At 45.0% G+C, this 24,566-nt stretch overlaps 1 protein-coding gene across 1 annotated transcript in view; it reads right to left on the reverse strand.

Annotated features, from left to right (window-relative positions):
- The window catches only part of LOC117061557 (cytosolic phospholipase A2 epsilon-like), a 36,633-nt gene extending 31,130 nt beyond the window's left edge, over nt 1–5,503 (reverse strand). The window contains exon 1 of the mRNA XM_033174436.1: nt 5,452–5,503. Coding sequence (XP_033030327.1) covers nt 5,452–5,484 — 33 coding nt within the window. The 5' untranslated portion in view covers nt 5,485–5,503. The remainder of the gene's footprint in view (nt 1–5,451) is intronic.
- Between the last annotated feature and the right edge of the window lie 19,063 nt (nt 5,504–24,566).

A 24,566-nucleotide genomic window follows, 5' to 3' on the forward strand; every position in this document is an offset into this window, starting at 1 on the left:
AATTGAGACTGCCTTCCTCCTCTCAGGAAGCTACAGAGAAGCGGAGGAGAGACCTCCACCATTCCTCCTCCTCCTCTTTAGTCCAGTCCCCTGACACAGACACAGCTATTGGACCAGAAAGTTATTACAAACCTTGTTACATAATGATATGCTGTGACGACCTGAAAATTGCAAGGTGCATGGGTGCACCTTGCCCCCGCGATTGAGGGGGCCCAGGGCTGTATGACATCATCACACCATGCGCACATGCCCCACGGCATGCTGACATAACTCACACACATCATGGGACATGAAGACATGCCAGGCGGACGCCCCACAGCTTGTGTATGTGATATGAGTGGCCACAGCCGCTGGGGACCTTTGGAGGGGTGGCCCCTTCACTGAAATTTTGGGGGGAGCTCTGCCCACCTGCTCCCCCTCCCACTCAGCACTGGTGGTGAGTTGTGAGGGGGGACTCCTTCCTTTATCTCTGCACTCGAGGGTCTGACCTGGCGGTCCATACTGCTTGTGCCAGGATAGAGCCAAAAAATGCCTGTCAATTGACCTCACTCATCCAAACGCACAAGACTGGGAGTGGGAACTCACCAGACCCAGGTAGGGATCACCTGCAGCACTCGGGAGTAACAGAAGCCACTTCACTTTGGTCAGGAGCCCGGCAGGAAAGGACTTACAGAGTTCAATGGTTATGCCATGCCACAGAAAGGCCTTTGCGAGAGGAGTGGCGGAGAAAATAGTATTCCCTCTGCAAAGTGATTCCTCCTTCTCACATGCCTTTACCCGTCTTCTTTAGGAACTGGGTCATCTCTAGTTGGTGGGGGTGGGGTGGGCAGTGTTGGTCTGTGACGGGAGCATTTATTGACATTTACCTCCCCTGCGATTAAAACAGAAGGATTACGGAAGATAACAGCAAATATATTGAATTTCAGGTTTTTTGGTGTGGGAGTGTTGGTGAAATAATTCTAACCTGCATCTTCATGGAGGCTTCCTCTGGGGCAAAATCCTGGCCAAATGCCCAAAATCATCTTCAAGGGTTTCCTCCACATAAATAGTTTTAATAATAATTGAAGCTCATTTAATTGTGCTGGATGCACAGCATATCATAGGGTGTGAACAGCCAGCAAGCTTTGCCCTGCTTCTGGACTTTTTGAGAACTTCTTTATCTTCAAGTCACTTCCATACTCTGTCTCTGCTTCAATCTGTGATTTGGTTCCCAGGCTGCTCTGTACATAACAGGCTGTCTGCGCTTGAATCGCTTTATGGAGAATAGAGAAACAGCTGTAACATTTTTTCCTCTTTAGGTAGAAAGGAGAATAGATGTGCAGGCACAAAAGCCTCTCCTGGTTGCAGAAAAATGCTTCAGCTTTCACGGGTTACAATAATGATGATGAGCATCTGATGAGCAGTACTTTAGCTACTCTGCAGCTTACGCCATAATAAAATTGTTAGTCTTTAAACTGCCATACTGCTCTCTTTGTTGCTTTTTCTAAATTGCACAATTGCCAGCATGGTGTAGTGATTAAGAGCGGTAGACTCGTAATCTGGGGAACCGGTTCGTGTCTCCGCTCCTCCACATGCAGCTGTTGGGTGACCTTGGGCTAGTCACACTTCTCTGAAGTCTCTCAGCCCCACTCACCTCACAGAGTGTTTGTTGTGGGGGAGGAAGGGAAAGGAGAATGTTAGCCGCTTGAGACTCCTTCGGGCAGTGAAAAGCGGGATATCAAATCCAAACTCTTCTCTTCTTCTTCTTATACCTGATGGACTTGTTGCAAGAATAAAAAGACTGCAAAACCACTTTGGAGAATTTGAAATGCTTTTACTAAAAGAAGGATGCTGCCCCTTGGTAACTTAACGTGCAGTGCCTATACATAGTGTGGGAGCATGGATTGCACCCTGGCTGCATAGTCCATCCAGGCAAGCCTTGCCCCAGGAGACAACCACACATTGGAGTTGCCAAGGATAACATGTAAAATTCAGTGGTTATAAGCTTGATGTCTCAGAGTTTTTTCCTTTGATATTTAGGGTTTCTTTTTTCATGTTTAAAAACCTGCACACACCCCACCTCTCCCATTTAAAATAAGTGGTGGGGAAGCTGCAGAGAGGCTTTTCCCTTATGATTATTCCTCATTTATCAGTATTATGTTTATATATATTCTATTATTTCTCCAAGGAGCTCAAGGTGAATTCATGAGTCCCCATGTTATCCACGCAACAAACCTGTTGGTTAGGGCTGAGATACAGCAATTAGTTTCATGGCTGAGTGGTGCCTTTAACCCTGGTCTCCCAGCCTAGTCCTGTAATATCCTAATGTGATAGTATCACATTATCCAATTCTTGTAAGACATAGAAGTGAATAAGCTGGGGGAGGGGAATAGTATTTTCTAATAGATCTGGGAATTTTATGGGAGCCCTGTGTTGAAGACTCATCCAGGATATAGTCTTTTTGCGCCACTGCCTTCGGGCAAGAGATATAGAACAATTAGATCAAGAACAAATAGAGTGAAGATAGTTTCTACCCAAGAGCTATAACCATCTTAAATGCTGTAACCAGATAATATGACCTCGGAGAGTTGTGATGGGTGTGTACGTATGTGCATGTGTGGCTGACAATGTGTTTTCTTTTTTTGTTTTTTTGTGTGCGGTTTTTTGGCTTTGTTTTTATGGGATGGCATCCAATTTCATTGCACTTGTACAACGTTGTACTTGTACAATGACAACAAGAAATCTTATCTTATCTTAAGACTAATTCAGGCTGCAATCCTGCATATATACGTATCAGGGAGCAATCCCCATGGAATTCAATGGGGCTTACTTTGGACAGTAATGTAGTTATTGTGCCACGAACCCACAGTAGAAATTGTGGAATCAGGGGTTCTTTCTGAACCAAGGTAATACTAGGAATGTAAAAAAGTTGTTGATTTCATCCTGATTTCATCTTTCTTCTATTTCGTTGTTCTTGCATTCCACATAGCAAAAACAGAATTTGGTCCTGGGTTCCCCCCCTCCCGCCCATGGCAGGTCTTTATATAAACAATGCCACCATTGTGCAAGCTTTGTTAATTTGATAGATATTTGCAGCTTTGACTAATTTGATCAGCCCTAGTTCTGATAGAGAGGTAAGCACTTTGTTACTTAAAATTGGACTGGTAACCAACGAGTGGGGGGGACGGGACGGGGGACTGAATAATAGCCTAATAAAAACATTTGATTTCACAGGCAGTGCTGTGCAACTAAATGTCAAGTCAATTTGACTTACCTGAACTTTTGACTGGAAAGAAGTTGATATGATTGACTGAAAAGAAGTTGATATGATTGCCAGGAGCGCGCGCGTGCACACACACGCACAACTACGTCACCAATCCCTTCACACAAGTAACAAACAAGCCTGGAAGCTGCAGTAAACAACTACTATTGAAACCCCTTCAAAGCAAGCAAGGGTAAGAAATCATCATATCCTTCTGCTTAATATGGAAATTTTAGCTTGCTTGGAATCCTAACCATAGTTTCCTGGTTTTGACATAATGGGAGGTTATAGTTTGCTGCAACTACCTCTACCCATGTGGAGCAATGAAGCAACAGTGTACAAGTATAAGACAGGCACGTCCAACTCCCAAGAGACTGTGATCTACTCCCAGTATAAAAAAAATTGGCGGTGATCTACCCATTGTCATTGGAGGAAGGAGGAGCGTGGGTGGGGTGGGTGGGTGGAAGGGGAGGGCTGACCAGGGTTGCTGAGCTTTTTTTAGGGGAGAGTAGCATAAATCTAACAGCTAACAAACACACGCAGAGCTAAAGCCAATCATCCTATCACCAATCGCCATCGGCTAACGCCAAAGGACCACCCATTTGACGCAACGGAGGAACACAGCAAGGGGGCGGGAGTGGAGACATTCAGGCCCCCGTTTTTTAAATTCCGCAATCGGACCAGGATCCCGTGATCACGGTAAACCATTGAAAATGTCTGGTATAAGAGATAGAAGCATGTGAGACGCAGGAATGTCTGACTAAGCAATTCTCACACAGTCATAAAATCTGAACAAGCAGTTTTAACAGGGATTGTAATCTCTATAATAAAAAAAACTTGTTTGGGGTGTTGGTGGTGTTGTGTGTTCTTGCTGCTGGCAGCAGACTTCAGACCCCGATGAATGAAGCAAAAAATCCAGCCAAGCCCTCCTGAAATGGTACGGCAGCATGATAACAATGCAAAATAAATATACAAATCAGCCAACTCAGTCCATGTTTATAATTTGCAAGCTGCTATGGGCTTCTTAAGAGTATTCTAAATTGCTGTTTTTAGTTTTTGTAAAGGGCAGACAAGATTATGGCCCTTTATATTACTCCTGAATAACAACCACCTCCTGCTGTCTCTTCTTCTAATCAGTAAACATTATCTGCAAAACATACATTGAAAGTATCACAATTTAATCACCCTTATTCTGACAAGCTACATGAACAGCAGAATTCTATACATGTCCCATCCAAAGTGAGCTGCATTCAGTTCAATTAAGTAAGTAAGTAGGTAAAGAATTGCAGTCAGAGTATTAAGGGATTGCTTAGCAAAGAAAACAGAGCTTGAAGGATGCACTCTATTACTTTATTTCCTTCTAGAGTTACACAGATTACTTTTAAAGTTATATTATTACCATTGCAGGCATGCAGAAATAATAATACAGGTACTTTATTATTTCATTCCAATAGTAATTATTAAATAGTGGGTGGACATAGCAGACAACACAGTGATTCTCCAAGCAGCTCTCTTTATTCTCAGGCTGGAACAGAACTGAACTGAAGGGCTGAGCCAGCCTGCTTATACTGTGTTTCTCCTAAAATAAGACATAGCCATAAATAAGCCATAGCAGGATTTCTATGCATTGCAAAATATAAGCCATTCCCCAAAAATAACTATACCCCGAAAAATAAGCCCATAGTGACGCGGCACCTCCCATTAAAACAGCCTGGAGAGGCGTGGCTATGCAGCGTACCGATGCGATGCGGTTAAAATAAGACATCCCCTGAAAATAAGCCATACTGTGTTTTGTTGAGGGGGAAAAATATATAAGACGGTGTCTTATTTTAGGAGAAACACGGTAGTATTCAGTAACATGCAACAGTAACGACTCTCTCTCTAGCTACCCAATCCGTGAGCGGCAATCTCAATCCTTCATTTGCATGTGTGGCCTAGGTTGAGAACTTCAATACATAACAGTAATAACCAGCCCGGAATATTAAAGTCCTCAGTAAAGGGGAGCAATTATAAAGGAAATAAACATAAACAAGCACAAGTATATTCCATTATGTTAAAAAATTCAGAACCACATAAACTAGTCTCGCCTACACTTTCAGTCAGCACTGAAATGGAAAACAATACATGTATATATATATATTTCTAAATAGCTCGATATCTAAATAAGTGGAACACAATATTATCCTTAAAGTTTAGAAATGTTTTCTTACCTCCTTTGCATTACAAAAGGATGCCAACATCATTTCAGTTGTATGCGGTCTGGAGCACAAATTGACAGTAGAATGTTAGCACCTTGGGAGCATTACCACTTACTGTATAATATATTGCAAGCTAGCAATTACTCGGTGTGCTTAATTATGACTGCCAGGGCCTCGCCCCTTTTCACATTCAGTAATGTGAGGCTACAGGAATGAGCAAATGACAACCCAACTGGATGCAAGTTCATCACATACTTCAGTGTTGTTGCTGGCTGTTTTTTTGTTTTTTGTTTAACCAACACCTGGACTGGGGAAGAGAGTTAGATCAGGTCTGCGGCATGATGGGGGGACACACACACACCACTATCTAGTTGGAATCACCTTTCCCTGCTGCACCTGATATTCCCTGCTGCTCACTTCCATTAAGGCACTGGGAGGTGGATTCCAAATGGGGCTGCAGTAGAGGCCACAGTGTAAAGCTGTACACCCCACTACCACCCCCACCCCACCCCAGGCCCCACTCAATCTCAGCAACCGGCCCCACTCAAGCTCAGGACAGCTCTAGCTGTCTCTAAAACGCAGGCACCACTTCCTCAAAAAGATTGTGGGAGCCCAACTGAGGTCCTGATGCCCATGCATTTGAAGTTGCACAATGTCATGTGACATCCGCAAGAAGCCAGGGTCAGAGCCAACATGGTGCAGCGTGGCCCCAGGGGCTGGTGAGCCCTGCCCCCCCTCCCACACAAGTGAAAGACAGGAGAAACAGCCCATGGCCAGAGGCAGCAGGAGGAGGAGGAGGAGGAGGAGGAAGAGCTGCCAGTGGGCAGGGGGAAGTGTCTTGGCCCCTAAGAGTTTACACCTATGCTCTAAAACAGGCACCCCCAAACTGCGGCCCTCCAGATGTTTTGGCCTACAACTCCCATGATCCCTAGCTAACAGGACCAGTGGTCAGGGATGATGGGAATTGTAGTCCAAAACATCAGGAGGGCCGAAGTTGGGGGGGTGCCTGCTCTAAAACAAAACAAAGAAGCAACCACACCATGCCAAATCGTGGGATAAAGTTGGCCAAGTGAAGTCTTTCCGCATAGTTTCCTAATCCAGCGTGGGGATTTCTAAACATTTGATGACTGAAATGCACTGTTCCTGGAAACCCTGGGATTAGTGGCTGAGAGTGTTTTAAAATGGTTTCTAGTTGTGTTTTTAATGTTTTATCATTGCTGTGCCCACCACCCTAGGCTCCCTTGGAAGAAGGGCAGGATGAAAATTGAATGAACCATTTTGTAAAGCAGCTACAGGTGCTTCAGTTTGTGAGAAGAGGGGTGGAAGGGACTGTTTAACACCTTCCTTCCCAGCTATTTGTTGACGCCACCCCTTTACCTACCCCCAAGGGGTGAAATATACAGCATGTGGGGAACCTGGGAAGGGTCCTCCACTCAACCTGAAACCACAGCTCCTTTAAAAGGTTGCTTTCTTTTAATAATCAGACAAAAGCTTTCTACTAAGTCATGAAAGTACCGGTACTTTTTGCAATATTCATCTAATTATTGTGTACTTATTTGCATGTCTCATTGTGCGATTTTATGTTTATGTTTTTATACTTTTAACCATTTAAAAATAATAATTATGATCAAGAGAAGTATGGAATGATTTGATAAAATCTTCCATCCTGAGACTCTCTTCTCTACCCCCAGCCCAGCCCAGCCCACCGCTTCCATGAGTTATGTAAATTTGGCAGGACCTGGAAAATGGGAAAGCAAAAAGAATGCCCAGCCAGCAAAAGGAAGCCAAAGGGTAAGGAGCAAATCTTTCAGTAAGATTAATCACTTTTTCATCCGAACACTGCAGATGTTGTAGCTTTTCACCACAATTGTAGAGCAAAGATTATAGCACCCCGAGTTGACAGTGTAATTGTTGTTTAACCTTTTGAAACATATTAAATACTAGTGGTTTAAGCCCATTAAAATAATGGGCGCTAGAACATATCTGTAGACCTGCGTTGCTTGGGGGGGGGCGAGCGAAGAGAAAGGCTGCCGAGTCGAGAGGGTCTGTGAGCCCGCCCTCAGCCCATGCCTGCCTGAGGGGAAGCGGTGTGGGCGGAGGAGAGAGGCGGCAAGGCGGCCGGGCCAAAGAGGCCTGCCCAGCAGTGTCTCGCTGCCCCAATGGGCAGCCGTGCCAGCGGGAGCAACCGGGAGCAGCAGCGTCGGCGGCGTCTCGCTCAGCCTCCTCAACGCCATAAACACCCGAGCCCAGCCACGCGCTCCTCCCTCCCTCCCGGCCGGGTCTGCTTGTGGCGCGCGCACCTTTTCCCTCTCACCTGCCCGGGCCACGTTCTGCTCCCCGGGGGTGGGACGGAGCAGCTCTGGGGCGGAGTGCCGGAGCGGAGGGAGTCGACATGGCAGAGGCAGAAGGAGCGGCCGCCAAGAAGAGCAGCAGCGTTCCTGCTGCCCAAACAGGTGAGTCTTGCCCGTGGCTCTCAGCCGAAGGGGCTGAAGGGGGATAAACAGCGGCAGTAGCAGCGTCGGCGGCGTCTCGCGCAGCCTCCTCAAGGTGGCCGCCTCTCCTGAGCGACCTGCGGAGGCAGTGTCGGCGGCCACCCTCCTCAGCGGTGCACGTCGCCATGATCTAGAAGTCCCCCGGGGCCGAGAGGATGGGGAAAGCGGCGTCACTCGCCTGCACTGGCCTGGTACCTGCGAGCCCAGGAGGTTCTGCTGAGCCCAGCACAGCGGAGCAGCAGGGCTCCCCCCAGCGCGGCGCAAAAGCGGGACCAGGGCGGAGATCATGGCCCCGCTGCTGGCAACGAAGGGCAGCGCTGAAAGGGATCCCCGGAGCGGGTTTGGCGGCCAGAGAAGGCAGCGCTGCTTGCCCAGGGAGGAGGAGCCTGGCTCTCTCGGTAGCCGGGCTTGGGGGTGGGAGGGACGGCCAAGTTTCTCCCAATCCTCGGGTAGCGGTGCAAGAAGCGCCAGCTAGAGCAAGGGTCAGGGAACGGGTGTGACTCTGGTTTGAACCGGGAGAGGAAGGAAGTTCACCCAAGGCCCGGGAACGTATTAAACATATTAACCTCCTCGGATGCCTACGCTACCGCTCCCGGGCCGCTAGTCTTTGAGGCTCGGCTTTCAGCGGCGAGAGCGGCAGTGTGACCTCCCTCTTTGGCCTCCCCTCGTCCTCTGCAGCGTCGACGTTCCATTTCAACCGCCCCGCTTGATCTGCCGACGCTGCTCGTGGCCCGATGTGTCTCTGCGCCAATCCCTGTGTCCCCTGGGGCACATGCGCAGTAGCGCAAACCCAGAGACACACGGACTGGACGCAGAGACACTTGCATTTTATATATATAGATGAAGTTCAAAAAGCAAGACAGAGCTGCATGGTAATTGAAAGCACTTGTTGTTCTCTTCTGCAATTTCATTTTCAAATGACAGCAGCAAAGAAAATATTGGAGTGTGCCTGCTAAAAAATGGGATTTGGAACCTGTTGCAGGTAGCAGGTCACTTCACATCAAACAACTTTACACATACTTTGTGCCCAGTCCAGAGAAGAACCTTGCTTCAGAAATCCAAAGATTTTCATGTCTCCACATTGACTATCATGGACACACCCAACAACAAACAGCTCTACCTTCTTCTTTTTTTACAAATATAACTCCACCATGGGTGTTTTTTTGCTTTTTACAGAACAAATTTGCAGTAATAGCATCCTCCTTTCTGAAGGACTGAAGCTTGTCAGATTTCAGACCGATGGGTACAGGTGTGTGACATTATGCTAAGCACCTTTAAAGTTTATTTGAGAATGATTTATCTCCCATTTTGCCTTTGTCCTCTAAGAAGCTGGCTTCGGGCAGATGTAGATTTAGGGCAGCGTGAATGGTTCCACTGCAATGGGTGCCAAGCCAAAGGGGTGCTGCAGGGTGTCACAACTGTGATGTAGTGAACTGAGGAGAACGGCAGGTGAGAGGCAAGGGGACAATTTTTGGCCTCGCACAGGGCACCACCAAAATTGAAAAAACAAAGTCAACCCTTGCCTGGGGCAGCATGAGTTTTGTCAGTCTATTGAAATTTGAAAGGATATGCTAATTTAGTGCTTGTGCACATTGTGTGGCGAGACCCCGGACCCCTAGCTCAGTGTTTTTTCAACCTTTTTTGGGCAAAGGCACACTTGTTTCATGAAAAAAATCACGAGGCACACCACCATTAGAAAATGTTAAAAAAATTAACTCTGTGCCTATATTGACTATATATAAAGTAATTCTCTTGAATTTTTCAATTTTTTCCCACGGCACACCAGGCAACATCTCGCGGCACACTAGTGTGCCGCGGAACAGTGGTTGAAAACACTGCCCTAGCTCACCCAGAAATAAACACAAGTATATTGGAAACGAAATTAAAAATAAAATAAAAATCCTTCCAGTAGACTTTAAAGACTGCTACTGGAAGGAATTTTTTATTATTATTTTTGTTTCGACTATGGCAGACCAACACAGCTACCTACCTGTAACTACAGGTATATTGGGTTAATGGGATAAATAAGGCCACAACTTTATTGGTTACAAATGTGAGCAGTTTGGCTTAGCCAATTGGGTGAAGCAAGACTATAACCTGACTCCTGCCTGACTGCAGGAAATCTCTTTAAGGGTCAACCACTGGAAGGGGGAGCCCTCTGATGTACATCAATTGAGCCCCCCCCAGGGTCACCATTGGGGTCATGGCATGGTCCTAGCCCACACCCAGGCTTCGGACCGGAACCACACCCCCAGATCCTTTTAACAGGATACCTTTAACATGGAGGGGCAGGCAAAGGCAACAACCTCCCCTCCCATAATAAGGCTTACCCACTGCCTAACCTTACAAAGTTGTGACCATTGCTATTAGGTAGGCAAAAACCCAATGGCTAGTGCCAATTATGCCAAGTGGAAAAAATTCTACCCGGCCCCGACAACCAGGCAACCGACATAAGTCATAGCAAGGCCATAGTCGAACCATGCAAGAAAAGAGGGTGGGTGGGCTGGGAGATCCCACAGCTGGAAGCAGAAGGAGGCTGTTTCCCTGGCCACACCAATATTTAAACTGGTGTAGCCATGCCCCAGGCAAGCCCTGATTGGCCGGACAGAATGTGACACGGCTGGGGATCCTGCTGACGAGCGCGGCTTACCTCCACCCACTCCAGGGTCACTGCGGGGACCCAGATCCTGTCCACAAAGCAGCCCCTGCTAAAAGGGGAGCTGTCCTATAAAAGTGGGGAGGGGTGACAGAATCACAGCTAACATCTATGAACACAAAAGAACACAATCATAGGGTCAAACAGATTGCTGTGCTACTCACACACCTGCATACAACAACAACAACAACAACAACAACGAGTTTAAAATTAAATGCAGCTACTGCTAGGGCCAGAAGGGGATAGGGTGGTGGTGAGTGAAAGGCTGTGTACACATTACCATGTACTATTCTGGCTCCAGGTGCTTGCACCTCTGAACACATGGCATTGGCCATAAAAGAGAGTGGGCTGGCAAAGAAAATGGGCTCATTTCAGATACATTGCTTCAGTGTTACCCCCCAAAGCAGGGTGATTGAAGAGGAAAAACGTCATTTCCTCATTGGAAGCTAGAGCTATCAGTCTCAAAACCACACCCCTTTCTCTCCCTCCTCTATGCCTAGCATTGTTCATTTTACAGAGGTTGTTGCAAGGTTTCTGTGTCGCTCCAAATATCTATAGCTTCGTAAGTGGATCATTTTGCATCTGTCTGCTTCAGAGAAGCATCACTACACTATGGGCAGGGTCCAAATCTACCCAGCTTTATTTGTGAATTCACACCCCTATTCATTTTACTTCCGCCAAGCCAGCATGACAACCTTCTCCTTCTGTAGCTACTTGATATTTTAAAGTAAGCCTCTGTATAGCCTGAGCACAAAACAGAGAGTATGATACTACAATTCATACTGAGCCCAGAGAGGAGTAACTGAGACAAAGAGAAAGAACTGAATGTATGGAGTCAATGGAAGCTTCACAATCACTTACCTGAGGGATAGTTGGCAGGAATCAGCAGCCTTGTTAAAAAGAATTTCCCTTTCTTGCCTTCTCCTGTCTACTGAGCATTACCCAGCTGATTTATTCTTAGTCACAGAGCTCCAAAGATGTGCAATATTCAGAGCGGAGGAGAGAAGCGTTTACATGCAACTCTGGAAAAGAAACTCAAGAAGGGCAGTCAACTGTGAGTAAGGAGGAAGGAGGAGACCAAACTTTTCATGCCACCATGTGACTCACTCAGGGAAAGGAACAACAGCAAAACAACCATGGGGAAACATCGGAAAAGCTGCCGCTTGAGTCCCACCAAGCCCATGCAGCTGCAGCTGGAGGAATCCTCCCACGCAGAAGTCAAGGTAAATTACTTGGAGTAACAATTGACACAGAACTACTTAAGACAGGAAAGATCTCAGAACTTGAACATCATCCTATAAAACTATTATCCTATAAAACGTTTGTCCCACCTGCACTCCATCACATCAAATTTCTTCATTTCAAACATCTTTATGCTGATTTCATCAGATAAGATTTCAGGGTGGTATACAACCAGGGTGTCAGGTGGCAGAGGAAACAACTTCCACGGCAGGTTGCCAGGCACAGATAAGACAATAAAAAGTCCTTACAATCTGCTTTTTATTCAGTATTTACAGAGAGAGGCTTGGAATGCAGCCTCTTGGAATAATGGTGTTTGTCTCGAGTGAATCTCCACCCCACCCCCGTCTCTTCCACTTTCTCATTCATCAAGCTCAACTTCTCTACTACGGGTGCTGAGAAGTGCCCTCTGTCTTTGAGCTCTTTGCTCTCCTACTTTCAAGGCTCGCTGGGTTCTTGGAGGGGGGGTCTGGAATGCTTTCTAAAGACACTGTGTCCATCAGCTGTCACCCCCTGCTGCTACTGCGTCTTCTTCTTCTTCTTCTTCCTCCTCCTCCTCCTCCTCCTCTGCTATTATTTCCCAACTTTCCCCCTCTGCCTCTGAACTGTGAGCTCCCTCAAACCCCTGTTGTAATTCTAAACCGTCTCCCTCTTCTCTGGAAGGGTCAGGTTGGGGAGGCAGTCTCCACCATTCCTCCTCTGCCCAGTCCCTGAATTATAGTACATATTGACTGCCATCTTGGCTGTGATGCATGTGTCATAGCAGCAGCCAGCATCTAAGAAGATGGAGGAGGTGGAGAGGACAGAAAGTGAAGAAATAGCTTTGAGCGAAGGTGTGCACCATCCCCGTGGGTGAAGACATGAGGAATAAAGGGTGGAATGAACTAGACCCAACATCTTTATGGGATTAAAAATTGGCCACAGATTTTTTGATTACCGATGTAGATAAGCTTTGTCTTAGGCATTGGGTGTGAATCCATTATCAGATTCCCAGAGGAAGGCTGAGGTTAGGTCAGGGTCAAGCCTGGGTTATGTGTAGTGGCGATCCTACATTTCTGGGGCCCTGAAGCTTGAACTGTTATGAGGGGCCCTTCACAGCCAGCAATGAGGTCTGGGTAACCACTGTTATTTTCTTCCATGGGGTTGCTTACAACAACCATTACAACATCTGTGCTACTGACTCTCAAACTTTGGGACTGTTGAGATATATTCAGCAAACTGGGAGGGGTAGCTAATGCCGCAGAAGACAGAATCAGAATTCAAAATGACCTTAACGGATTGGAGAACTGGGTGCAAGCTAACAAAAGGAATTTCATTAGGGACAAAGGTAAGGTTCTGCACTTAGGCAGGAAGAACCAGATGCACAATATAGGATGGGGGACACCTGGCTTACTAGCAGTACATGTGAAAAGGATATAGGGGTCTTGGTGGACCACAGGCTTTTTTTTAATATCTCTCTTTATTACCACAGGCTTAACATGAGTCAACAGTGTGATGCAGCAGCAAAAAAAGGCTAATGCTATTCTAGGCTGCATCAACAGAAGTATGGTGTCCAGGTCAAGGGAATTAGTAGTACCACTCTATTCCGCCTTAGTCAGACCATACTTGGATGTTGTTGTGTTTATTTTTTATGTAGTTATGTTGTGTTGATGTGTATTTTGTCTTTTTTTTGTTGTTAATTTTTTAAAAAATAAATATAGTTTTTAAAAAAATAGTCAGACCATACTTGGAATACTGTGTCCAATTCTGGGCACCACAATTTAAGAAGGATGTTGACAAGCTGGAACGTGTGCAGACGAGGGCAACCAAGATGATCAAGGGTCTGGAAACTAAGCCTTATGAGGAGTGCTTGAAGGAGCTGGGTATGTTTAGCCTGGAAAAGAGGAGGCTGAGAGGAGACATGATAGCCATCTTCAAATATCTTAAGGGCTGTCACATGGAGGAGGGAGCATGCTTGTTTTCTCCTGCACTGGACTCGAACCAATGGCTTCAAGTTACAAGAAAGGAGATTCCGACTAAACATTCGGAAAAACTTTCTGACAGTAAGAGCTGTTTAGGAGTGTAAGAGACTCCCATGAGAGGTGGTGGAATCTCCTTCCTTGGAGGTTTTTTAAATAGAGGTTTGGGTGGCCACCTGTCATGAATGCTTTAGCTGAGATTCCTGCATTGCAGGGGTTTGGATTAGATGACCCTTAGGGTCCCTTCCAACTCTAAGATTCTATGATTCAGCAAAACATTAATAATTTGAGTTGTGTGAAAGAAAGAACTGTGAGTAGAAGGGGGACCTTCTGTACCAGAAACTGGGTGTGGATAGTGCAGCTGAATGGGGCACAGCTGTGGACAGCCTGAGGAAGTAGCATCCAACAGGGGCCTGCCTAAAAAAAGCAAATCTAGAGTGAGAGATTAGGGTGATGTCCACTGCTTCCAAGGGATGCGGGTGGCGCTGTGGTCTAAACCACAGAGCCTAGGGCTTGCCGATCAGAAGCTTGGCGGTTCAAATCCCCGCGGCGGGGTGAGCTCCCATTGCTCGGTCCCTGCTCCTGCCAACCTAGCAGTTCGAAAGCATGTCAAAGTGCAAGTAGATAAATAGGTACTGCTCCGGCGGGAAGGTAAACGCCGTTTCCGTGCGCTGCTCTTGTTCGCCAGAAGCGGCTTAGTCATGCTGGCCACATGACCCAGAAGCTGTACGCCGGCTCCCTCGGCCAGTAAATCAAGATGAGCACCACAACCCCAGAGTTGTCCGCGACTGGCCTAATGGTCAGGGGTCCCTTTATCTTGACCTTTGCCTTTACCTTTACCGCTACTTCTAGGAATTCTTATGATACTTTTGTGGGTGAGCTGAAAGTTTGGACCTTGGGTGAGAACCGGGAGGCTGCATGGGAGAGTGTGTCAGAAGCAAAATGAACTGATATAGATTTATATATATTAGTAAAGGGGTAAAGGGGACCCCTGACCATTAGGTCCAGTCGTGTCCGACTCTGGGGTTGCGGCGCTCATCTCGCTCTATAGGCCAAGGGAGCTGGCGTTTGTCCGCAGACAGCTTCCGGGTCATGTGGCCAGCATGACAAAGCCGCTTTCTGGTGAACCAGAGCAGCTCACGGAAACGACGTTTACCTTCCCGCCGGAGCGGTCCCTATTTATCTACTTGCACTTTGATGTGCTTTCTAACTGCTAGGTTGGCAGGAGCTGGGACTGAACAACAGGAGCTCACCCCGTCGCAGGGATTCGAACCGCCGAACTAATGATCGGCAAGCCCTAGACTCTGTGGTTTAACCCACAGCGCCACCTGGGTCCCTTATATATTAGTAGCTTTGTATTAATGTAACATTTTATTTGCAACTGTATCTTTGCATTGTATTGTTTTAGTTGTATTGTTGCTTCAGGTTTCTGTACACCACTTAGATATATTTTAAATATTTTAAGCAGTATGGAAAGTAAATAATCATCAATTTCTCCATCAGATTTTCCCAACTTGGTGCCCTCCAAAGATTTTGAACTATATCTCCCATTATTTTCAGGTATAATAGCCAATGGTGGGGTATGATAGGAGCTTTGATTCTAAACTTCTGGAAAGTGCTATGCTGGGGAAGACTGAAATAAAACAGCAGTATCAACACCATAGTGAAACAGGTATGGCCACAATGACCATTCCCCACATCAAATGGGGTGCACATTTTGCTTGGTCGCGTGCTGCCGCTGGAGGAGACTCTTGAGAGTCCCATGGACTGCAAGAAGATCAAACCTATCCATTCTCAAAGAAATCAGCCCTGAGTGCTCACTAGAAGGACAGATCCTGAAGTTGAGGCTCCAGTACTTTGGCCACTTCATGAGATGAGAAGACTCCCTAGAAAAGTCCCTGATGTTGGGAAAGATGGAGGGCACAAGGAGAAGGGGACGACAGAGGATGAGATGGTTGGACAGTGTTCTCGAAGCTACTAACATGAGTTTGGCCAAACTGCGAGAGGCAGTGAAGGATTGGCATGCCTGGTGTGCTCTGGTCCATGGGGTCACGAAGAGTCGGACACGACTGAACAACAACAACAACAACAGTGCTGCCGCCTGCATCCCAGAGCAGTTCCTGGTAGTTCGGGCTGGCTTCACCTTCCCAGGCTGGATACCTGTGGTTTCCGCCATGGTTTCTGATTGGCTGCAGGAACTTCCTGCAGCCAATCAGAAGCCGCACTTTGGTTTCCAAACATTTTGGAAGTCAAATGGACTTCCAGAATGGATTCTGTTCGACTTTCAAGGAACGACTGTATATATCTTAAAATGTCTGTGTTCAAAGTATTGTTTTGACTTGTTGATAAAAGTTTGTAAAGTAGGTTCTGGGTACACCTCTTTAGGTGTACTGAAAAAAAATTCCACCACTGAAAAAAGAAAAAGAAAAAGCCCCCACCCTTGTAGTTACAGCATTTAGAATCTAACAGGTTGCCATACTCAAATACAGGGTCCAAAAGTAAACCAGTGTCAATAGGTAAAGCTTTTGCCATAATTGTATTTCTATGTATGGCCCAAGAATCTTTAAAAACTGCCTCTTCGCTACAGATTCTCTTGGGTCTTAAGTTCAGTGGAGGGACCTTCTTGGTGGTTCCACTGCCCTCATCAGTTCAGGTGGTGGAGGGCCTTCTCTGTGGCAGCCCCTAAATTATGGCATTCTCTCCTTACAGAGTTGTGTCAGGTACCTTCATTTTGCAGGTTTTATCATATGTTGAAGACATACCTCTTTAGTCTAGATTTTAAGGCTTGATAACATAGCAATCAATATTTATTTAGGAATCACTCTAATTGCGATTGTAATTTGTTTTAAACTGTTTTTAATATTGTGTTTTAGATTGCTGGTTTACTCGGGCATTTAAATCCATTGAATCAGGGGCGTACCCAGGATCAAAACTAGGGGGGGGGGCAAGCCATGGTCGTTCAGGTTGTGACATTTCAGAACGAAAAAAGGCGAATGAAACTAAAATTTTAAGAAAATTATATATAATTATAGCAGTGCTTTATTACGGTAGTTATGACAATTATTTGCTTAGGAAAAAATTATTCTAGTTACACGTCTTATAGGCTACTAATATCATTTTTCTTGGGTTTGAAGAAAACTTTCGTTTCAATCCAGTCCTGATTTTCCTTGAAGAATTTCCGATGGTCGCTCATCAAACACAACCCAATCAGTCTGTCCTCTCCCATTGTACTTCTGAGCCAGGTCTTTACCCTTCGAAGGGTACTGAAAGATCATTCAACAGTAGCCGTGGTGGACGGGAAAGCACTTAAAATGAGGAGTGCGTGCCTTGTTGCAGGGGAAAAAATATTAGCCTCCTCCAAAAGTGCAGCCACTTCAATGTCCTTTAATTTGTCTTAATTTAATTTAATTTAAAATTTAATTTTCTACAGAAATTACTTAACTTACCTTTTTGGAACCAGTTTCTTATATCCATTTAGGCAGCCTCAATGTCTTCTAAATGTAAATAAGAAGGTAAATAAGAAGCTGCCCCCCCCCTCGCTGGGTACGCCCATGCATTGAATTAAGCATGTACAGTATAAACTCTCTTCCCAAATCCCGTGATTACTAGGTTTCAGGAATCCAGTTCCCACCTTGATAACACAGTGAGCATAGTTAATTAAAAAGGACGATTTATTGTCAAAACAAACAGATAGCTCTGGACGGCTTTACACAGTATCCGCTATCATCAATCAAGATGACCCTTCTGAAGACTGCTTCCGGCGAGACCAGAAGCAACTGAACTTTCGCTTCAAAGTCTTTTCCTTTGCTTCCTATCTTGCAGCCCTCCCATTCGTCGAGACCTCAGACTGAGTGGGTCAGCTCCCTCCTCTTCTCCATTCTCAGAGAGGATGTCTCAGCTCTTTCCTGCCTGTTTGTACTTGTTCTAGCTTGCTTTCCACCATTCCCTTATCAGCCAGCATTCCAAGGGGCAGGGGAGTTGGCACTAATTGATGCTCATCCTGCATGTCAGTTAACCTTATCTGTTCCTGGCTGCTTCCTTCAGTTCGCAGCAACTGGGAGCTGGCTTCCCTGGGAGCTGGCTCATTCCTAACACTAGGTGAAGTTGCCAGACTGTGATTACACAGTATTGCACAAAATTTAAAATGCTGCACACTTCACTTGGGTGTATTTTAAATGTAGCAGTCTTGCAATGCTGGGTATGGAGAGATTTGCACATTTTTAGCAGAATTCACGCATGGTAGTGGCTCAACCTGTGTCCTAGCTTCCTGCAAAGAATGCTAATGAGCATAATAAAAGAATAACCTAGGATGCAGCAGGGTCTGATGATGGGGGTCAGATTAAATATGGAGGAAACCAATTGTCTAATCCCGATACTCTTGCTTTCCATTTCACCAACAAGTTAGGCAGGTCTTTTTTAGAGTGAACAAAAGCAGGTTACTTAAATGTTTCTTTCCAGATTTGGGTCTGCATAAGTTCTCAACACACTTATGTGAATATCTTGTCTTATTTAAATTAATATTTTGTCCCATTATGAAAGTCTGGGCTGAAAAGCTATAGCAAAGATCTGAAGAACAGGTTTTTAATCCACCTTGGCTGATTTTGCCCTAATTCAGAAAGGCCCAAACAAAAAATTCTTCCCAAACTGAGAAAACGTTGTTGGAGTAATTGAGCATGAGAAGGGGTTAATTTCCTTCATGAGTGTAACTGGGGTCATGGATGAGCTAAACACATGTGAAATGTTAATAAAGCCAGTTACTATAGTAAAGGCCCAGTGCACCAACTATATCTTGTGATTAATGCATGCCAGCTCAGTGTGTCAATCTGTAGTTAGTCTGTCTGTCTCTTAGTCAGTTAGCCAGCCAGTATTAATTGTCCAGTGTTATGTCTTGAATTGCTGAACTTATTTATAGTAACAGATATTCCTTGTCCTTGTATGTATCAATATATATACAGTACTGTATATGTATCTGAAAAAGCCTACAAGCTGTATATACAAGCTGTGTCCAGAACTGTATTGTTGAGTCTTATCTTCTGCAACAGTAAAGTATCTGAAACTTTATCAGATTTTGTGTGGTGACTGGTACTGGGAGCAACCAGTACTATGTTGGTATCTCACCTAGGATTCTCAACAGATATCAGTTGAATGGAGTTCCCTTCAAAAATAAAATCTGTTCATATTTTCCTTGCCTTGGGTGTAACATTGGCTACTGATTTTGATAAAGCCAGACCTGAAACTGCTCTTAATATTACAGTGATAACTATCTTGGGTGGAGAGCCAGTTGTTCCTGTTTTACCCCACTTGTTCAAAGCATAGCAGTGGTTCCATGTGGCTGACTGGCAATGAAGAGTTTTTCTTTCAGGCTGAATTACTGTTGTAGAATCATATTATTAAACATGAGCAAAGATTCTGCACTGGGGAAGCAGGTGCTAGCTAGCTATTACGAAAAACCAGCTAACCATGGCTTACAACAGAAACAAAGCAATAGTCCAGTAGCATTTTTAAGGCTAAGAAACACATTATTGAATAAGCTTTCATCAATTACAAATAATGATGTATCTGGTGAAATGGAATCCAGTGCAAAATAAGTTATGCCATAATAAAACTGTTCGCACCCTGATGTCTGACTAATGATCCAGACATGTTTAGTTGGATCAAGCTAGGGGCACTTTGTCAAATTTAAATCAAGGAAATCAAGGAAATACCTGCAGAGGGAAAACTCTTGTAGGTATGGAAATAAACTGACATCAGGCCAAGCCTGCAGCTAGTTGGGCAACCCAGCCCTGGCTGTGGAAAAAGAGGATATGACATAAGTGTCCACCCCAGATCCTCCAAGTGTCCCTATTTTCCAGGGACATCCCTGATTTGGAGAAGCCATCCTGGTTTCTGATTTGATCCCAGAATGTCCCACTTTTCCATAGGATGTCCCTGTTTTCATTGGAGAAATGTTGGAAGGTATGGAGTTATCTAGCCCCCGAGCTGTCTGAAGGCAATCGTGTCTAGGGATATTTGTTTAAATGTGTAATGTTTTATTATGCTTTTATATAAGTTGGAAGCTGCCTAAAATGCTGGGGCAACCCAATAAGATGTGTGGGGTATGAATAGTATAATTATCATTATGGAGTGGGACGTCCCTATTTTCATTGTAGAAATGCTGGAGGGGTTGTTATTCTAAGCCCCACCTTCAAGGTGAGTAGAAAGGCTTTCATGACCTCCAACAGTCCTCAGATGAAACTAGGGACATTTCTTACCCCCCCCAAAAAAATCTGACTCCACTCAACACCCCCCCCCATTATTTGGTCGTCACCCCACCCCTGCAGAGCAGAGCACCACCACCACTACACAACAGGACTCAGTGCATACACCCTCCATGTCATTGACAGAAGACTGCTATGGCTTATGATCCAATTGCACGAGGGATCAGTTGCCAAAGTGAGACTCACCCCTGCAGGTGAACTCACGGATGCGGTGCCCATAAATGGGGGAGTATGACAAGGCTGTATTCTGGCCCCTCTGCTCTTTAATTTGTATATTAGCGACATGAGGAAGCCCTTCGTGGAGCCACATTCTAATATTCATGCTCCTTTCCTTGCGGACTATCGATGCCCGTTGATTTTGTGCGCAGATGATGCAGTAATTCTTTCTTACTCCCAAGTAGGCTTAAACAGAGCATTGAGGATATTTGCTTCCTACTGCCGAGTTAACCATTTAACCATAAATCATTCCAAATCCAAAATAATGATCTTTTCTAGTAGCCGGAAACAGTGCACGTGGAAGCTTGATGGTGTGGTGGTGGAACAAGTTTCTAAATTCCAATACTTAGGCATTTTATTTCAACAAAATATGAGATGGAATGCACAGATTCAATATCTCCTCAACAAAGCGAAAACTGTATCTTATGAACTTCTTCAATTTTATTTTTATGACGGTGCCCTGCATGTGCCCTCGGGGTTGAAGGTATACAAAGCGAGGGTAATTGCCACACTTGCTTATGCGGCTCCACTTTGGGCTGCTTTGACAAATCTTTCCCCTCTCGAGATTATTCAAAACCAATTTTTACGTTGTCTCTTGAAAGTCCCTTCCTGTGTGAGTAATGTGGCTATCCGTGTTGAATTGAGGATGCCTTCCCTAGAGACACTTCTGTGGAAATGTGTCTTTAGCTATTGGTTAACACTTTGGCTTAGATTACCTAATTACCATCTAGCCCAATGCCTTTGATGAGTTTAGCAGCCCTTGGGCCAGTAAGATTCATGCTAAACTTTTATCTATTGGAATTTCGCCCACTGAAGTTTTGAATTATGACTTTGCCATAGGGAAAAAAATCATAAATCGAAGATTGGACGATATAGAATGGCAGCGTAATCTTATGCTTGGCGGCGGGACATGCTCCCCGCGACAGTTGGCCGTTGTTCCGCCAACTCATGTGCCATCTTACCTATCATGTCTCTCTATTGCCAGCCATCATTTTGCTTTTATCAAAGCGTGTTTTAATGTTTTCCCTTCAAATTCCCTTTTTCATAGACTCTCTAAAGGTCAAGTTTTGGTTTTATATTCTTGTGATAATAGAACGATTGAAACACTTCATCATATAGTGTTTATATGCCCTTTATACAGTGCTGTCCGGAAGAATTTATTGTTACCACTAATTCACAAATTGTCTGGGCACCCGGCAAATTTGCAACTTACTTTCTAATTGCAAGATACAGATCAGTTTGTAACTTTACAAATGGTGAAATTTTTAACTTCCGTTTTGACATACAAGAGACGTAATGGGCTGCTGTTTAGGAGCTGAAATCTCCTTATAATATTTATCTAATTTTACATGCTTAATAAGTCTCTTATTGTTACCAATTTTAAATCAAACAGTGTGTGTGTCTTTGCCTTGTATTTGCCTTTGTTTTTCTATGAGCTTAAAGCTGAAATAAAATCGATTGATTGACCCTCCATGTCGTGAGAAAACCCCTTTATCTTCTCTTCTCTTCTCGATTTACCAAAAACCATAACACACACACACACACACACACACACACACACACACATATATGGAAAGTGGTAAGATTAGATGCAGACACACAAAGTTGTTGTTTTGGGTTGTTGTTGTTTTTTAAAGACTCCTTGCACTCAACCCCACTCCCCCTTTCTTCCTGCCCAGAGTGGCCCTGCCCTCTGCCCACCCCTCAGAGCCAGTGTGTCATGTGGGGCTGGGCCTTGGTGATGGCAGCTTCTCCTCCTCCTCCTCGCCCCCTCTCCAGCAGCTGCCATGAGCTGCCCAAGGGAAGAAGCTGGCAGCTGCCGCTATGGAAAGACAACAGGGTGCTACCGGCTCATCCTTTCTCCTGATCTCAGCAGCGGCAGCACTGGTGGGGGAAATGGGGACATTCCAGGATCAATGAGCAATTCCTGTCTTTCCCCCCAGAGTTCCTGCCTATTTATCATCTTGCCCATGCTAGTGTGAAAAGGGCTGGAAACTGGCCATCCTGTTTGCTTAACAAAAGCGTGAAAGACTTGAGAGAGCAGACCTGGCTATCTCTTTCTTCTTTCTGCCTTCAAATATCCTTAGCATTGTGTAGGTGGCTCCCACTGAGGAGTTGAGTATCCTCAAATCAGAAACAGGCACAGCTTCTGTAAATCCACGACTGCCCCTGGAAAACAGGGACACTTGGAGGGTCTGCAATTTAATATCCTAAAAGTACCGTAAGTAAGTGTTATGTGTGTGTGAAAGAGAGAGAGGGAGTGGGGGGGGGTTGTGTGTGAAAGGACAAGGGCCAATCTCAACATGATAGGGGGGCTGCTTAATGTGTTGCCTGCCCTGTTTGCATGTAACCCGGGGTTCAAGCAGTCTATTATTTTCTCTTTTTTGAAGCATTTTTTTTTAAGGATAAGGGTAGTAAGCTGCTAGGTTTTAAAGTATTACAATTTGATCATGTTTAAACTGTAGTTGCTGCATCACAGCAGCAGCAAAGGCAAACTCCCCCTCCCCCTTTCCAGGGTCTTGTTCTGACCCTTCCTCATATTGTGCTGTGTGCCATTGCTTTCCTGCAGCAGCAGCAGCAGCAAAGAAGTGCCTTTAGAGCAGCAAATGACTGCAGGCAGGTGAGGACTGTTTTGATACCCTGCTGGGTGAGGATACACAAATCCTGTGCCCTTCTTGTTATGCCACGTACAACAATGGTCTATGTGTCCAGGGAACAATAACACAAAAGAAGAGGTATTCCCTAGTAGTAATGAAATCCCCTTCAGTTTTAAATATATTACTTTTGTATTTATATTCAGCCAGAATTATATCAACAACCTCAGATATGCTGATGATACAACCTTGATGGCAGAAAGTGAGGAGGAATTGAAGAACCTTTTAATGAGGGTGAAAAAGGAAAGCGCAAAATATGGTCTGAAGCTCAACATCAAAAAAACTAAGATCATGGCCACTGGTCCCATCACCTCCTGGCAAATAGAAGGGGAAGAAATGGAGGCAGTGAGAGATTTCACTTTCTTGGGTTCCATGATCCAGATTCCACTGCAGATGGTGACAGCAGTCACGAAATTAGAAGACGCCTGCTTCTTGGGAGAAAAGCAATGACAAACCTAGACAGCATCTTAAAAAGCAAAGACATCACCTTGCCGACAAAGGTCTGGTTAGTTAAAGCAATTATTTTCCCAGTAGTAATGCACAGAAGTGAGAGCTGGACCATTCAGAAGGCTGATCGCCGAAGAATTGATGCTTTTGAATTATGGTGCTGGAGGAGACTCTTGAGAGTCCCATGGACTGCAAGGAGATCAAACCTATCCATTCTCAAAGAAATCAGCCCTGAGTGCTCACTAGAAGGACAGATCCTGAAGTTGAGGCTCCAGTACTTTGGCCACCTCATGAGAAGAGAAGACTCCCTAGAAAAGACCGTGATGTTGGGAAAGATGGAGGGCACAAGGAGAAGGGGACGACAGAGGATGAGATGGTTGGACAGTGTTCTCGAAGCTACTAACATGAGTTTGGCCAAACTGAAGGATAGGTTGCCTGGTGTGCTCTGGTCCATGGGGTCACGAAGAGTCGGACATGACTGAACGACTGAACAACAACAACTCCTCTGATGTAGCTGCAAAATGCCATGGGTTTTATGTTTTTAATTACTGCAATAAATCCATCAATAAAAAGATGTTTGCTTAGTGTTATGCTCTTGCTTTTCCTGTCCTACCACTAGTAGACTAGTGACATGATGTGCTAGTCCCATTTACTGGGTGGCATAATTTTGTTGCGAGCAAATAGCTGTACATGTGCTCAATGCTTCTTTTTAAAAGCTAAGATGTACACACACAGTGGTTTAAGAAATGGAAAAAAGGAAGTTTTACAAAATGCCAATATACTTGTGCAAGAAAACAGGGTATCTTTGCTAAGGTGAGCAACAAGAAAAGTCCACTTGAGTAGTCCTCTTCTACAAAAATGGTGCAGCAGGAGGATTAATCATCAGTCTCTTTTTTAAAAATTGGCTAGCTAGTACAGATGAAGGAGAAGGGGTGGTTTTCCTTTCATAAATGATGCCATAAGCATGCTAGCCTCCTTTGATACTGGCACAAAATTCCCCTCAGCAATGCTTACTGGAAGAAACAAGACACTCACCCACTCACAGGGATTAATGAATTACAATGCACTCCAACATCTTTATTTATAAATTATACTCAATGCAAATTACTTCCAAGTAGATGTGCAAAGGGATTGTACCATCAACCTCTTCCAGGTCAATTCTGTGTCCAGGGTGGCTGTCTATCAGCTCTGTTTGGTATGCCAGCTGA

Source organism: Lacerta agilis, chromosome 1 (genome assembly GCF_009819535.1).
Source record: "Lacerta agilis isolate rLacAgi1 chromosome 1, rLacAgi1.pri, whole genome shotgun sequence".
In the NCBI taxonomy this organism is placed as follows: Eukaryota; Metazoa; Chordata; class Lepidosauria; order Squamata; family Lacertidae; genus Lacerta; species Lacerta agilis.